The following is a 16,525-nucleotide window of genomic DNA, read 5'->3' on the forward strand; positions in this document are numbered from 1 at the left end:
ACCATATAACGGTCAAATAATAATCATATATTTAAAACATAAAACCGTTAAACCATAAATAGAGTAATAAACACAAAATGAAAATAACCCCCAAAATAAATAAAGAATAAATAAAATATATTTTAATTTTAAATCATAAAAATTTCCAATAACATGTTGTCCCGTTGATATGAGCTCATTGACAGGGATTGTTACGAATTACATAATTAGGGAACAAAAGAATTGCAAACCAACATTTCATGTTGGCAATTTTAACGTTCTGTCAAAGAAATTTAATTTTGCCTATTTCTTTCTTGGTGAACATATTACATTTCAGATATTTTCTATACCTCTGTGAAATTTAGATTTTATATTTTTGAACCAGCCAATTACAATACTTGCAATTTGTTCAAGTAAATCCAGAATATGTGTCTGGCCCAAACTCTAGGTTACTTGCTCTAGTTGTAATAAGGTTTATGTTAGAGATATTCTCGGAGATATTCGTAGATATCAAATCATTGTATGATTATGTTTCCATGTACAACTTTATCTCTATGCTTGTAATCCTCTATATAAAGAGGCCCCTATTATCGATGAAAGCACGACTCAATTCTCTCCCAATTTCAGTTTTCCTAAAACACATTATCAGCACGAAGCCCTAACCCTAAAATGGTAGCCTTCAAACCCTAACAACCACAGACCCCCACCTTGAAGCTCTCGATTCCAGAAACTCAGAACCGGTCGGAAAAGTACTGAACCAGCCCTCCAAGAAGAGAAAAAAATCCCTCCCTGGTTCACAAGCTTCCAGACCGCCTTTCACAGTCAAACTTGGCCAACATTGCCACCCTAACCCCAGGCTCCAGGAACAGGAACCACCACCCCAGGAACAGGCCATAAAGTGACCAGACCAGTAGCAACTCCTCCAGCTAAAGAAAAAAAATAGAAAAAAAGGGCAGCCTAGCTCAAAGAAAAAAAAGGCAACGACCCAGAAAGAAAAAAGAAAGGAAGACGCAGCCTAGTTGACAGAAAAGAAAAGAAGAAAAAAAAAAAAGGCAGCCCAGCGTTTTGGAGAGGCCATCAGAATTAGTTCAAGGATATGGAATGACCCAAATTCCGCTTGCCCAATGGCACCTTGATTACCGTCACAAAAACTCTCTATGCTCCTGGGGAGAATCGAACCCTATTGAGCTATTCGAGCCAACAGATTTCATGCGAAAAAGCATGTAAAGAACATAAATGAGTTCTTTTGCAATACCTCTAATGATTGAGAATAAAGGCACATCTTAGAGAAATTTATGTGTCTCTCTAGTGGACTCTATGTCACTATTCGAGCTATTAAATCCAATAAAGTCATGAGATAAGATCCCTTGGATTTAGACACATATTGACTTTGTCCCGACATGATAGGTCATCCTGGTCATGATATGATCATCCGTCTACTAAAGACTTCACACGGACATCCATTCTTTCGAGCGAAACGAAGCAAGAATCAAGAGTTGATTCCTGGACTAAGTGTGACCGCCACCGCCGTTGCCTTTGGCATCTGCATCGTAGTCCCTTCTACTGATGCCATGGATGGTGTCCATCATGGTGATGGCGCCTCAGGTAATGCTGCAATCACCAACTTTGCTTCAAATAACGTTTCAGACACTCAAACCCAACCAAAATCCTCATTGGTTGCTTCCAAGGCCTTTTGCTTTTTTTACAAAGCCCGTTCCAAGAAGAAATTAGGACTGAGACCGTCCTATGTAAAGGATATGAAAATACTCATTTTGTTCTTATATAGAATCCATGGGGATTATGTGCACTGATTCAACCAACTTGCGGACGTTTAAATATTTCATGATGTTGGTTGACATGCAAACACGCTGGTCATGTGGTGTGCCATTGTCCACCTATAAATGCTACTTATACTACACTCCTAGCACATATCATATGACAACGGGCTCACTCCCCGAATCATCCTATTCAGTCAATTGGACTTGAAAACTTTCGATGGTTATTGCAATGGAACTGATGTTGGACATCATATTCCCATGTACACACCCAAATGGTCTCTCGGAAATGACTACGATAGTAGTCCAGACATTGGTAATGTGCACCAATCTCCTTTTATCCACTTGGGGTGATGCAATATCACATGCAGCTATCCTAATTCGTCTACGACCCACCGCCACTCAATCTACATCTGCGTTATAGCTAGTGACTGGGTACCAGTATCGTACTTATACATATTTGAGTGTGCCATTTATGTGCCAATTGCGCTGCCACAACACACTATGATGGGTCCTTACAGACGAATGGACAACTAAGTTGGATTTGAGACTTCAACAATCGTCCATCACTTAATGCCCTTGCTAGACGATCTCCTTACCTCTAGATTTGTAGATTGTCACTTTGACGAGACAGTCTTCCCGTTGTTAGGGGGAGATAAGAACACAGATGTTCAGCAGGAACTACAGGAATTGTCGTGGTTTATCCCCACTATGTCTCATCTCGATCCCCGCTAAAGTGACGAGATCATACATATCTGCTACAAACATGCCTACAAGGATGAACTTCCCTACGAGTGGACGTAGCGCCACCCTGCACGGAGGTAGGCATGGTACCAACGCCATAGAGAGTGACACTCTGGTGCTACAGGCCATGGCCCCTGCTAGGATGAATGTGAGGCCCGTGGGTTCGAAGGATACACTCAAAATCCGTTTCATGAGAATCTTTCAGTTTATGATTATCGTTGGGGGACGCCTCAACGTCAGAATCTTTTCCTAAGAATATAGAGCTCTATGAAAATTACACTAGTGTACATGAGACGTGGGATATAAATTCCATCATGATTGATAATGTATTCGCGCATTTCATTGCGCATAAGTTTTTTAGTCCGATGATATCGAACAACGCTCTGTTGATAAATGAATGCCAACGTAGAGAAATTTGGCCTAAATGAAAAGATGTGATCCATGTTAAGTTGGATTCTCTAACGAAGAGGAAGGTTTTCAAGCCAGTGATGCCAACACCTCCTAACATAAAACCTATTGACCAATAGGTCTTCGTTAGAAAGCATGATAAGAAAAAGAGATAGTAATCTCGCCTTATGGTGCAAAGCTTCTCACAAAACGCCCTGGGATCGACTGCGATGAGACATATTCTCTCGTAATAGATGTCATTGCACTCCACTACCTTGTCAGTTTGGTAGTTTTCGAATAACTGAACATGCAGGTTACAAATGTGGTCACTACGTATCTCAATGGGGATCTAGATACAGAATATACATGAAGGATCATGGTGGACTTCATTTACCCAAGTCAAGTGGCTCTAGAACATAGAGCGCGTTTGCAATTAGGTTGAAATGCTCACTAAAGAAACTACTTGATTGGGAAGGGATATACCCGAGCATTTCTAAGACAAGTTCCCGATTTTATCTCGGTTCATGTTAGACATGATCTTCATTGGAAGCCCTGAAAGAGTTAAGGGAAACCGCTGAACACTTGAAATCTGAGTTTGAGATGAAAGATCTTCGGAGAACACGATTATGTCTCGGTTTGAAACTTAAGCATCTTGTTGATAGATGCTTAGGTGTTTTGACAAGGTCAAGCCTTCAAGCACCCCTATGATCGACCGTAATCTTGATCCTGAAAAAATGGTCCTCTTCGTCCAAAGGATGATGATGAAAATGTGCTAAAGGCAAAGGTGCCATGCTAGAGTACAATAGGCGCATTATTGTACTTATCTCAATGAACAAGATCAGACATCTCATTTGTAGTGAACTTGTTAGCTAGGTATAACTCTGTGCCAACGCGACGCCATTTGATTGGTGTAAAAGATATCTTTTGATACTTAAGATGTACTATTGATATGAGCTTGTTCTATCCCTATAGAGAGACGATGGATTCGAACCCATCATATGTAAAGAACGCCACCAACAGTGGTCTGAGTTTCCTCTCCCCTCCCAAACGACATTAGTGTTTTGGAAGGTTTTGCTGATGCTGGGTATCTCTTTGACCCACACAAAGGTCATTCCCAAACTGGTTATGTGTTCACCATGGACAAGACCACGATATCGTGGAGGTCTACAGAATAGACCCTAGTCGCTATATCTTCGAACCATGCAGAGATTTTCGCTCTTCACGAAGCGGTTCATGGATATATATGGATTAGATCCATAACTACACATGTTCAAAGAAATTGTGGTTTGAAGTCTACTACAAGATGAGCCTACGAGCATTTATGAGGATAATGCTAATTGCTTTGGACAAATGAAGCAAGGCTACATCAAAGGTGACAACACGAAGCATAATCAGCAACAACAAACTCTCCTCAAGATCAGAGTGAACTAGGTTTGATTTGAGGACAGCGTAGCAGACTTGTTTACTAAGTCATTGCCCAAATCCATGTTTGAGAAAATGTTACAAGCAATAGTTTGCGGAAGTTATCCGAACTCCCATGAACGTAGTCATCAGGGAGAGATGTCTACATGTTGATCTCGAAACATGAATGGTGTGTTGTGCTCTTTTTCCCCTTCGACCGAGGTTATTGTTTTCCCACTAGGTTTTTGTTACTCGGCAAGGTTTTTAATGGGACAACGAGAGGAGCATCACGTTTGGGCGACACAAGAGGAAGTGTTCAAGTAAATCCAGAATATGTGTCTGGCCCAAACTCTAGGTTGCTTGCTCTAGTTGTAATAGGATTTATGTTAAAGATATTCTCGGAGATATTCTTAGATATCTAATCATTGTACGATTATGTTTCCATGTACAACTCTATCTCTTTACTTGTAATCCTCTATATAAAGATGTCCCTATTATCAATGAAAGCACGACTCAATTCTCTCTCAATTTCAGTTTTCCTAAAACACATTTAACTTTAAGATATTTTATTTACAAAAATTCTAAAAAACATGGTATATATGATGTACATACAATTTGGTGTACAAAAAAAAAATCACAGTTCTACTTTTCAAAACAACCTTATAAAAACAAAATTAGAACCTAGCTCTTAAGTCGAGCAAAGGGTTCTCAAAACTCAAACTACTTGCACGGTGAGTATATATGCGAGGAAAGGCGTTATAAATTAAAATGTTTGCACCAATCACTAATTCACTTTAGACTTTTTTCATATGCGGATGAGGGATGACAACTATATTAATTATTTTCTTGATCAAAGGTGCTGAACCAAAAAACAACCTTTTTTTCATCATACCATAATTAGCTTTAAATAATGCTAGGTAAATCACGTTTTTGGTTATCGCATGCATTTCACTTTATGTGGCAACTGATGTAGAACAACCACGTCATTTAATTAAATTCTCTAATAAGTTGGGTTTATACTATATCAGCTACCACATAAGGTGATATGTAACTAATACCTAAAAAGGTAGTGCACCAAACATTAGTCTAATTTTTCATACCAGTGTCATATTTTAACTTCTTGGCTAGGGGCAGTACTCATAACTCATATATCTGAATGCCGACTTTCTTTACTTTGTTGTCTAGTTCCCCTTGTTGGATAAAACCGGAGTGTGCAGTGGCACTTTAATTAATGGATTAAATTCAGTTTACTCTCTCAAACTTTAGGTCAAAAATAAGTATTTTGGTCCCTATTTTTTTTTTTAATCACGTTAGTCCCTGTGCTTCCGAATCTCATCAGCCGCGTTCAAATTTCAAATATCAAATTTCTCAATAAATGTAACGTCATGTGCTGAGTTGGAGTTGACATGGGGCCCCACTTTTTAGCTTTTCAACCCTCTAAGAAGGCTAAATTCTAGAACTAATCTTTGAGCTGAATTCACAAAAATGAAAAAAATAAAAATGCCTGCCTTCTCTCTCTCTCTCTCTCTCTCTCTCTCTCTCTCTCTCTCTCTCCAGAAGCAAAAGTGTCTCTTCTCCTCCTTTCGATCTCAATCCCAATCCCAACCAGTCTTCATCTTCAATTTCTGGCAACGGGAAGTTCACAGTTAGCTTCATTTTCATTGCTTCTCTGAAAATCGCCTTCACAACAGTAGTGAAAACTGCTTCGTCCGAATGCGCCGATCCATTTGGTGTGATCTGCAGTTCTAGAATCCATCTTCATGTGATGCACATTCAAGAAGAAAATGGTGAACATAATCAAAGTAATGTCGAAGTAATGGAGGTAGACATGAATTTCATTGGAATCGATATCAACGAGTGCTGCTGAAGTAGAGGATAAGGACCTTGTCGATGGTGCATCTGATGATCGAATCCACCTCCTTCAGTGGCGGCAGGTCGTTTTTTCTCTCGCCGAAGTTGGAGTGTAATTAGATAAGGAAATTACAGTTTGGGAGTCAAAGCCGCATTGTTGATGCTCAAATTCTACAAAAGTAAGTTTTTTTTTTTTTTTTTTGTGAATACCTGGACATGCTAGGTTTAAGCAAATTATCATTAAATTGTTGCAATTCGAAGTGGTGGAGTAGGAGGAGTTAAAGGAGGGTGAGATGATGGGGTTTCTAGGTCTTTAATGGCGGAGGAAGAAGAAGAAAAGTTGAAGGAGGGTGAGATGGTGTGGTTTCTAGGTCTTTCATGGCGGAGGAAGAAGAAGAAGAGTTGAAGGAGTCGGGTTCTTGGCTGAGAAGATCATGCGAATTTTGAGGGAGAGAGAGGCCGGAGTAGTCGGGTTTAGTTGGTGGGATTGGGTGAGTTGATGCCCATGTATTGGACACCTACCTGTTGAAGATCAAACTGGGGCTTCTTGGGTTTCAAAGTGAGGATTTTGACGAGGACGACGACGAGGACCAGCAGGGCCAGAAAGGAGAAGAGCAGGGAGATGCAGCAGCAGCAGCAGCCTTTGAAGGAAGTCGAGGTCAAGGAGGATGGAGACAACATCGTTAGGTATTAGTGCTGATGCCGGTTGGGATTGGGATCGGAAGAGGAGAAGAGACCTTCACACTTTTGATGGGCAACCATTGATTTTTTTTTTTTTTTGTTGTGAATTTAGCTGAAAGGTTAGTTTGGGAATTTATCCTTCTTGGAGGGTTGAAAAGTTGAAAAGTGGGGCCTCATGTTGGCTGCAACTCAGCACATGACGTCACATTTGGTGGGAAATTTGAAATTTGGACGCGGCTGATGGGATTTAGAAGCCCAGGGACCAACGTGATTAAAAAAAAATATATCAAACTGATTTTTGACCTAAAATTTGAGGGAGTAAATTGAATTTAATCCTTAATTAATTTTTACGGATCCATCATCCACTATCATATGTCAAATTTAAAAAACAGAGTAATTTTGACACTCTATTTTTACTTTCTTATATTTTACCGTTTTTCACTTATCTTAGGCATATATTTTGTAAAGCAAATGACGTAGTTCATAAATTGACACAACTTGCTAGTTTTAATTATCTGAATGAAGTTTGGTTAGATGAGGCTCATGTTATTATTCGGAATGCACTTTATGAAAATGTTTGTGATATTACTAGAGGTCAAGGCCCTATGTCCCCTTCTATGCATGATTTTCATTCTAATATAATAAGTTAGGCATGGGATGAGCCCCCCAAGTTGGATGAGCTTCATACCCCTTTCAAATGTGCACTGCCAATATTAGTTATTTTCATAATATCAAATCTTAGAGGGGTGTATTCAATCAGGAGTTTATTAAATTGTTTTGTATTTTAAAAGTCTATTAAAATCATGAGGTATTTAATTAAGATTTTAAAAAGTCCTTCTAAATCTGGTGGTATTCAATTAAGATTTTAAAAAGTTCTTTTAAATCTGGTGGTATTCAAAAGACCAACGATTTCAAAGAATTGTATTAGTAGCTAGATTGTGGAGGATTCTAAAGTGCTTGGTATAAATACCAAACCCTATCAGAAATCCACTCTCTTTTCTCTCTGACTCTGGAGATAAAACCTGAGTGGAAGATGAACCGACAACTACATCCACTTTGTGTAGAGCGTCTCCAATTGATTGAAACTGGGAATTGGTCATTTGGGTACTCCCATTTTCCTGACACGTAATCACATCAATGCTCCATTGCATGCCTAGATTTCTGCCCTTGAGATAGTGGCTTGGGAAGAATATAAAAGCAAGCCAATCTTATATTGGATTCTTCTACTTCTAAGCAGCGTGGCAATGCTCGTAGCGTTTCCTGCATCTAACCTTCTATTTCGTATCTATTTTGCTAATGGCGGCACTAGCAAGTGGATCACTTCATGGGTGGCTGTTGCAGAGCGGTCTCTAACTGCTTTGATGTTACTGCCTATATACTTCTTCTGCAAAAAGTCTCCTACCCCCGTGAATTTAACACATACATTAGCTTATGTTGTGCTTAGGTTTCTTACGTGCTGCCGACAATCTTATGTATGCATATTTGCTTATATTTGTTTGAAAGGCCATAGATTATGCCTGTTCATAATCGTTTTCTACTTCTTCTGATATTGATAAGTTTATTAAGTACTTACAACGCCATCTTCAAATATATCGAACAGCTGGTAATCAGTACGATTGACATAAGGAGCTGGCAATTAGGATAATAATTAACAAATAAATAACTACAGCATAGAACGAAACAAAACAATCCATGCACTTATTAAAATCCAAACAAATCATGCTAATACAATACATTAGAATATGTTCAAATCTATATGGAATTAAAATAATCTGTGAGTCCTTTGACTTGCGAATTCCTTGCCTTGGTAAACGGTTTGCACTTTTGTGTGCAGGCGGGGATCGTGGACCTTATAATTTAAGGTGATGCTCAGACTGTGATCTCGGCTTTAGACTCTACTCAGGAGGATTTTAGTGTGGATTGTGCGTTGGTAGATGAAGCAAAGAATCTTATTCGTTTTTTTTTCTTCAGTCTTGTAGTTGGGGCTATGTCCCCAAACTTTGTAATAACGCTGCTCATAGGGTAGCAAGGGAGGCTTTATCTTTGTCTTTCCCTACCTATTGGTGGTTGATGGAGCCACAGTGGCTCTCCTCAATTTTAGTTCATGAGTCAAGTCATTGAGTCTTGGTTAATTGGAGTGTGGTACTCTTCCTATCCGAGTTGTGGAAGGTTTAATGAGGCAACTACATACTCCTTTTTGTAGTTCTTCAAATATGAATGAATCATTCTTTTGATCAAAAAAAATAATCCGTAGATTCTGCAGAATCCATGAGAATCCAAGGATTATAAAAAGTCAGATAAAATCATTTAAAATATATATTGAATACACCCCCCTTAATTTTTATGATGCAATTCTTAAATCATAAGTATATGAATTAGATTATAAATAAACAATATCAAAGTTAACAAAGAAGCCCAATATCATTTGATTTAATGGCATAAGTCTCTCTTTTATAAATGGAATGTTATAAGTATGACTTTATGACTTACAATAAACTAGTTGTTGTATATGATTTGTTTACTTGATTAAAACAAAATTAACAAAGAAAGAATTTAAATTTCTTCTAATGAAAATATATGAAAGTTACAATGTGTGTACATAACTTGAGCCGATCATAAGGCTCTTTAAAAAAAATAATAATAATAATTAGGAAGGGGTGATACGAACTTGGTACCAACATCTTGTTTGAGATAAATGTCTTATTCATTAGACTATATACTAGTCAGGAAACCGATCATAAGTTGGTTTGTCCAACATAATAATTTTAATGTCAAAAAATAAAATTACTAATTACTTAAACATATAATGACTAATTAGATCTCAAATAGATTTCTTTTGAATTTTTCAACGGGTGCTGATCCGGAGGCCGAGATCTATGTAACAATATTGATCATAACTTTGTGTTGATCAGAGTCACAGTGATAGTCACATAAGAAATAATAGCTCCCAACAAGATTGAAAGTTAAAGCGTCATTGCCACTGGTGTACACACCCAATTCTGGTGATGAAGTACAACTGTCATAGCCATCAGCATTAAACGCTTGAGCAACGTTATGGCTACCAGCATCGTATTTGAATACTGGGAAACAAAAAGAACCAAGATTTAGTGAGCTACAATTTTACCTCCATAAAACAAATTCATGAATTGATAGCAAAGAAAAAGCACGCATACTTAAAACATCTCCAAGTTTGAAAGTTTTGTCATCTGCCCAAGCTTGGTAATCAACATTACCATCCCAGCCTTCATCATCTCCAACAACATACTGTTTTGCCAAAACCATGCTAGGAAAAACAACAAAAAAGGCTATCACAACAAGAGGAGTACTGATTGCCATGTTGGCAAAATAAGCTAGCTAGCTATGAAGCTCTTGTTAATCCCTCTGAAGAAATCTCACTTTGTATATATTGTTAGCCTTTGTAAACTTATACTGTCCAAGCCAACAATGGAAGCTTATATATATATATATATATGGTCTTAAAACCGTACGGACACTTATGCTTCTGAGCATACCAGTCATATGTATGGGGTTAGCTAGTACTTTGGTCACACCGCTGTACTGATAACTACAATATTACATGATTCGGTAATATAAGAGTCATGCTGCTCGATTTACCTCTTTCCATGGTGTTAAGAGTATCAGCAGTTACAGACTATTATATGTTCGTATAATGAATTTTCAAGCCTTATCAAATCTCAGACTTATTCAAGATAGCCAATACTTACTGATTACCGGCTTTGAATATCGAAAAAGTTTACCGCTCCCGTGGACGGCCTTTAAACAAGCGCTCGTTGGCCTCGTTGCTACCGGGGCTTTTGCCCAATTGCAATTAGATCATTAGGGAATAAAACAATTTCAAACAGACCAATAGGAGAATGTTTTTTCATCTGGACAATCTTTATGGTCGGCAATGTTTTTTTTTCTTTACTAATTGATCACCTCCAAATCCTATTAATTGTAGGGAGTTTCTATTCATACCTCCAAAATTAGTATTTAGACCTCCTCAATTTTTTTTTTTTTGAAATAGAAGTTGAATATCAATAGATCAACAGCCAAAAGGCTATAGTCTACAAAGCTTATATAAGAAAGCCAAAACAGAACTAAAAACTGACTGCCCTATCCAAGCTATAGCAAACTACTAAAGTCTCTGATGCGCTCGCAAATTTGCAAGCCTATACAAAAGTGACCAAACCTCGCCTTCTACGGAAGAAATATTCAACTAACCCTTGCTTGCCAAGCACGCAATTGTGGTACAAACACTGATTAGAAACGTCATAGAAGACATATAGAAGCTTCTCCACCTTCACATAGACTTGAAGGAAATAAAATTGCAATTACAAAAGAGTTAGCTCATTCCCTTTCGGATTGGAGCCTGATCCGCCACTTGCCTTGTCAAGCTTGGGGAGAAGCTTTTTCTTTACCCTGGTCTTGTCCCCCTGCTTTGCTTTCTACTTTTCCCCATAGGATAATTTGTTCTTACTACCTACAGGTCTCCCCCTCTTTCTCTTCACCTGGAGGGGCTGTTCCTCAGTTTGCAGCACCGGTACTAAACCTAGTTGCTCCGGTTCCAGATTCAGGTTTCTTTTTCCAATGGCAAGGCTCAGTTTGAGCTTCTTTGGAGATATAATAATGGTATCATCCTCCCTCAGTCTCCTCTTTCCTATGATGCTGTCAGGTACAGCCATCATCTTAGGCAGTTCTCGTATCTGAGCTTGATGCCGAGGTCGATGCATCAACATTGCCGGATTATGGAGCAGTCGCTCTGGCATAGAGTTGGGAAGCATAGTACGGAAAACAACGTCCTTGCCACCCAAAGAAACCCTAGCCCGAACTCCTGCATTCACTGTGCTAGTTGAAGACTTGAGGTCGAGATAAGTTGCCCAGCAAGCTGCGGCTCCGGTGCAGCAAGGTGAATCGCCTGTGACGCACCCAGGACCGTGCGTTCTGCCTCATCATTCTCTTCCAAAGGAGGCCCCGAGCGTGGGAGACCTATGTGAGTAACCAAACCACAAACCGAGCATCTACCAAAGAGTTTGTCAAACTTAAACTTGCAGAGAAACTCGACTTCATCCTCCACCCAATACCATCTTTGGAAGGACAATGGTCGGTTAAAAGGGATCTCCACCTTGATGCAAAGCTTTCCAACCTTCTTGGCCTGTTTGTCAATTTCCTTAAAATCACCAAGAGTAAAGCCGATCATAGTCATCACTCTCTCGGAACAGAACGCAGGGGGGATGCCTTGCAAAGTGATCCAGTATGATGATGTGGTGAAGGAGACCGATTCAATGGCAGTCACGCCATCGTAGTAAGCTAGGGCAATTGGAGCGTGATTATAACCCCATGGACCTCCCTTCCAGATCTGATCCCGATCTGTAGCATCAGATAGAGTGACAAGAACCCTTTGCCCCTCCGCTTCCTCCACAAGCAAAGATCTGTGTACCCTCCATGCGTTCCGAAACATCCGCAAAAAAGATCTAGTCTTATATTCTCGAGCGGTGAGCAGCTTTCCCACCAAAAAAACATCTGCCTGCTGCAGAACCTTCCCCTGTGTCTGTCGCAGGTCGACCTGCTTCCTCCCCTCAGCAATGGCCAGAGAATAAGCCAGCCGAGCAGCCATAGCATCAACAAAAGTCATTGTTGATGATTGCACAGAGACATCGCAGAAACCCTAACCCTAGGAGAAAAGGAGGTGGCTTTGTCTTTTTACGCTATGTTTTCTTTGCGGCTTTGTCTTTTTACGCTATGTTTTCTTTGTTTTTTAGACCTCCTCAATTAATAGACCTCCAACTTACTTTTACAAATAACCAATTTTCTATCTACACCTCTCTAATTTTCTCACAATGCCCATCGTCCAATAAAATCAATAAAAGACTTTTTTTTCTTCTTTATAAAGGTTTTATTCATACCTCCAAATTTACTCCATGTAAAAAACCATTTTCTGTTATTGTGATCTTCTTCATCATGACCTTATCTGCTTCTTGTTGCTTTCTCATTTACTCTAGTAGCGACATTTCCATTGTGGAAACAAGTAAAAGGAAAGCAAACGAGATTTATATATGTACAGTCGATGTTAAACTAAACAAAAGCAAGATGGAAGCCGGAGTGAAAAACAAATCAATACCTAGATGAATGACTACAACTCCCCAGCCTCCGCAAGATTTGCTAGTGGCAACTTTCTTTGTTGGAATATATGGATATGATACAAGTGAGTTGTTCACATAGTTAGCATAAAACACCTAACTATAGCATTACTTGTCCCTATAATATAGATATAAGTGAATTGAGACAGATTATGATTGGCATTTGATAGTAGAGTGATATTACAATCATTTTTCAGTGAGATTTCATAGAAGATTCATCATTTTGTTAATTTCTTTTATATATACCTCTGTTTTCTATCGTGGTATCACCACTAGGATGACATGTTCCTCTTGTTGCTGATATTCTAAGCCCGGTATCTGACCAAATGTCAATCATACCCTAGCCTATTGAAAGACTCATGAAATCTCTACTATGCTAGTCTTAACTTATGGACATGTACATGTGAGCGGAAATTAAAAAAACAAGTAAAGAGCTACTAACTAAAACAAGCACCAAATCGGTGTTAGATGCAAACTGTAAGATCATGGGTTAACCAAAGACAAAGCTATATTGAATGGTGGTTAGTCTGTTAGTGCATTCAACATGGTCAAAAAACTCTATGTTGAGTCTGACAATAAATTTTTTTTTTTCCTCTTTTGTGTCTTTATTGGTAATTTAACATGAGTCAACGAAGTTAACTATTACTTGGAAAAAAAAAAAAAAAGAGGTCCAAATGCCAATTTTGGAGGTATGAATAGAAGCTCCCTTAATTGTGAGGTCTTTTTTTTTGTAATGTGAGAGAAACACTCCACATGTTCACACTCCCCGCGTATGTGGCAAATTTTCAATTCATATTTAGACAATTTATAACTTGAGCACTTTTGAGCATGAGACAATTCACATGTATGTAGGCAAATCCGCTCTAATACAATGTAAAAGTGATCTAAAGATCACAACCAAAACCGATTGACCATGATTGGAATGATGTGCAACAAATGAGAATGCTCAAGGCTCAGTGAAACAAAACCTTTCATCATTAATATTACAAGCGCGGGGTGTACCTAATTTTTCTTCGTAGGGACAATGCTCAATCACCTTCCCTACCACGCAGTGACCACCGGTTTTTGTTTTTTTCCTTATGACAGAACATTTAGATATTTGGTTTAACTAAATCAGGTCTTAATCACTAATCGCTTATTTCTCATATCAATCATTTGTGTTTAACAAAAGAATATTCCACTTTCACACTACTTGTTTTTATTAACAAAGAATGCAACTGTGTTAAAATCTGTTGAAATGTGAAGGGCTACCATCACGTACTCCCCTTTAATTATCATCAATCAAATCTTTATTCTTATGATGCAGGTCAAGAGATTAAAAATAAGAATAATTCTTAGGTTGTATGACGTAATACAAAGATTAGCTCTGTAAAAAATCAATCAAATTGAAGTTTATTTCTATGAAATACATAGACGGTTCATCATAATAGTAGTAAGTGCGGTTAAAACTATCCATTTATTTGATTCAATTAGATATTTAAACGATTTCCGATTTGATTGATTTTTTACAGAGATGATCTTTAAAGGCTAATTTAAGATATGGACCGTTGGATTATAAATTTATTAAGTAAAAGTATGTTAATCGACAATGAAGTAAATATGCTCGTTCACCCTAAGGGTGAACCTGAGAATTGTCCTAAAAACAAACTTAGCATATCCAAAGAAAGAAAGAATTTAAATTTCATTAAACAAAAGTAGACAAAAGGTACATTGCATATATGCATGTGATCTCACCCGATCATAAGTTGGTTTGTCCAACTACAAATTATTTGATGGGAAGAGAAAAAAAATTTTCAATGTGGGAAATCATTAGATATTTCAGCTTAGTTTTCTGAGAATATTTCTCCACAGGGTGATGATCATGGGAGTCGATATCTAGTCCACATTGATCATAACCTTCTGCTCAAAAGTTTCACAGTGATAGTCACATAAGAAATAATGGGTTCCGGAAGCGTTCAACGGAATTGCGTCATGGCCACTATCGGACGAACCATAGTCAGTTGATTGACAATTAGCATAAGAAGTAGAATCAGCCGCTATAGCCACGTTATGGTGATCAGGATCGTAAAGGAAAACTGGGAAACAACAAACGAGATGCAGTGAGTTACAAGTTTTACTTCCACAAAACAACTAATAGATCTATAAAACAAATTAATGTACTGATAACAAAGAAAAGGCACGCGCCTAGAGGCTAGAACACCTCCGATTTTGAAAGTCTTGCTATCAGCCCAAGCTTGGAAATCCACACTACCATCCCAGCCTTGATCGTCTCCAACATATTCCTTCGCCAAAACAATGCTCGGAAAAACAACGAAAAGGGCAATCACGTACGACAAGACCTGTAATGACTCGTGCCATATTAATTGGCAAAAGTAGCTAACTCTTCTTAATAAAACTGAAGAAATCTCCAGCAAGTTTATAAGTAATTATATTTGTCGTAGCTAATAGGAGAATTCTTGGATACCTTGATGTTTGCCATACCCTCATTTTGTTAAATATTTTGGACCATTGGATTAGTAATATATCCAATAGTTCAAAATATTTAACAAATTGATAACTTGTTTAGCCCTTAGCGTTTCTAATTATGCTACTCATTTCCAACAAGCAAAAATTTTAACACAAACTACTAATTGAATTGAAAACAATAAAGATAGTGAAAACAATAAAGCCAATTAATATTTAATTATCAATTGACAATTCACAATAATGATTTTTCTTTTTTCAAAAAAAATTAAAAGAACCTTCTATCCTAAGTTCACCGAATTACTATTAGTTAAATAGTCTATATTACTAATTAATTTTTTTATTAGTGAATTAATGTTTGATTAATGCTTGTTATTAATGGACAATTACACAATTGAAAATTATGTTTTTTCCTTATTAAAAACAAAACCTTCTAACCTAAGTTTGCAAAATTAGTATTAGTTAAGTAGTCTTTATTACCAATTAATTATATCATTAGTAGTTTCCTTAACCAAATATCATTCTTTTTACATGCATTTTATGACAACCACAACAATTAGTGTAAAAATAAATAATATTTGTTTTAAATGTAGTCAAATGAGAACCTACTTTAGGACTTATTTACTCAAATGAGAATCTACTTTACTCTAATGAGAACCTATTATAATTACCACTTTTAGGACATTTGACCTACTTTACTCTAACGAAGACCTTATTTACTTTAATGAGAATTTTTTTTTCTAATTACCACATGTGTCCTCAAAGTGGTTACATGAGTCCTCAGAGTGGTTAATATTATATAAAATAGAACATGTATGAGAAATGTTAATGTCCATATCTTTACCCGTCCTCATTTGTGTAAAAAAGTTCTCCCTTGCATAATGAAAGTAATATATTGTGTAATGTCCATCGTCGAATTAGTAATTACTCTTAATCGACGTAATTTACCACAAATTCCAACAATTGACGAAAAAATGAAAAGTTTTGTTCTAATTATAGTAATTACTCCACCTAAACTAATATACTAATTTATGGACAATTTAACAAGTATGACAACCAATTTGTTGTCAGAGTGGTAAATCTTTATGTTTTTATCATTAATGA

At 37.5% G+C, this 16,525-nt stretch overlaps 1 protein-coding gene across 1 annotated transcript; it reads right to left on the minus strand.

Annotated features, from left to right (window-relative positions):
- Positions 1–9,692: 9,692 nt before the first annotated feature.
- LOC112186622 (blue copper protein) lies at positions 9,693–10,154 on the minus strand. The gene is made up of 2 exons (XM_024325094.2): positions 9,992–10,154; positions 9,693–9,898 (listed from the first exon to the last, which is right to left on the minus strand). Exons 1-2 carry the CDS (start codon positions 10,152–10,154, stop codon positions 9,693–9,695), a joined length of 369 nt encoding a protein of 122 aa, XP_024180862.1.
- Positions 10,155–16,525: the final 6,371 nt, after the last annotated feature.

This window comes from Rosa chinensis, chromosome 1, assembly GCF_002994745.2.
Source record: "Rosa chinensis cultivar Old Blush chromosome 1, RchiOBHm-V2, whole genome shotgun sequence".
NCBI classification, from domain to species: domain Eukaryota; kingdom Viridiplantae; phylum Streptophyta; class Magnoliopsida; order Rosales; family Rosaceae; genus Rosa; species Rosa chinensis.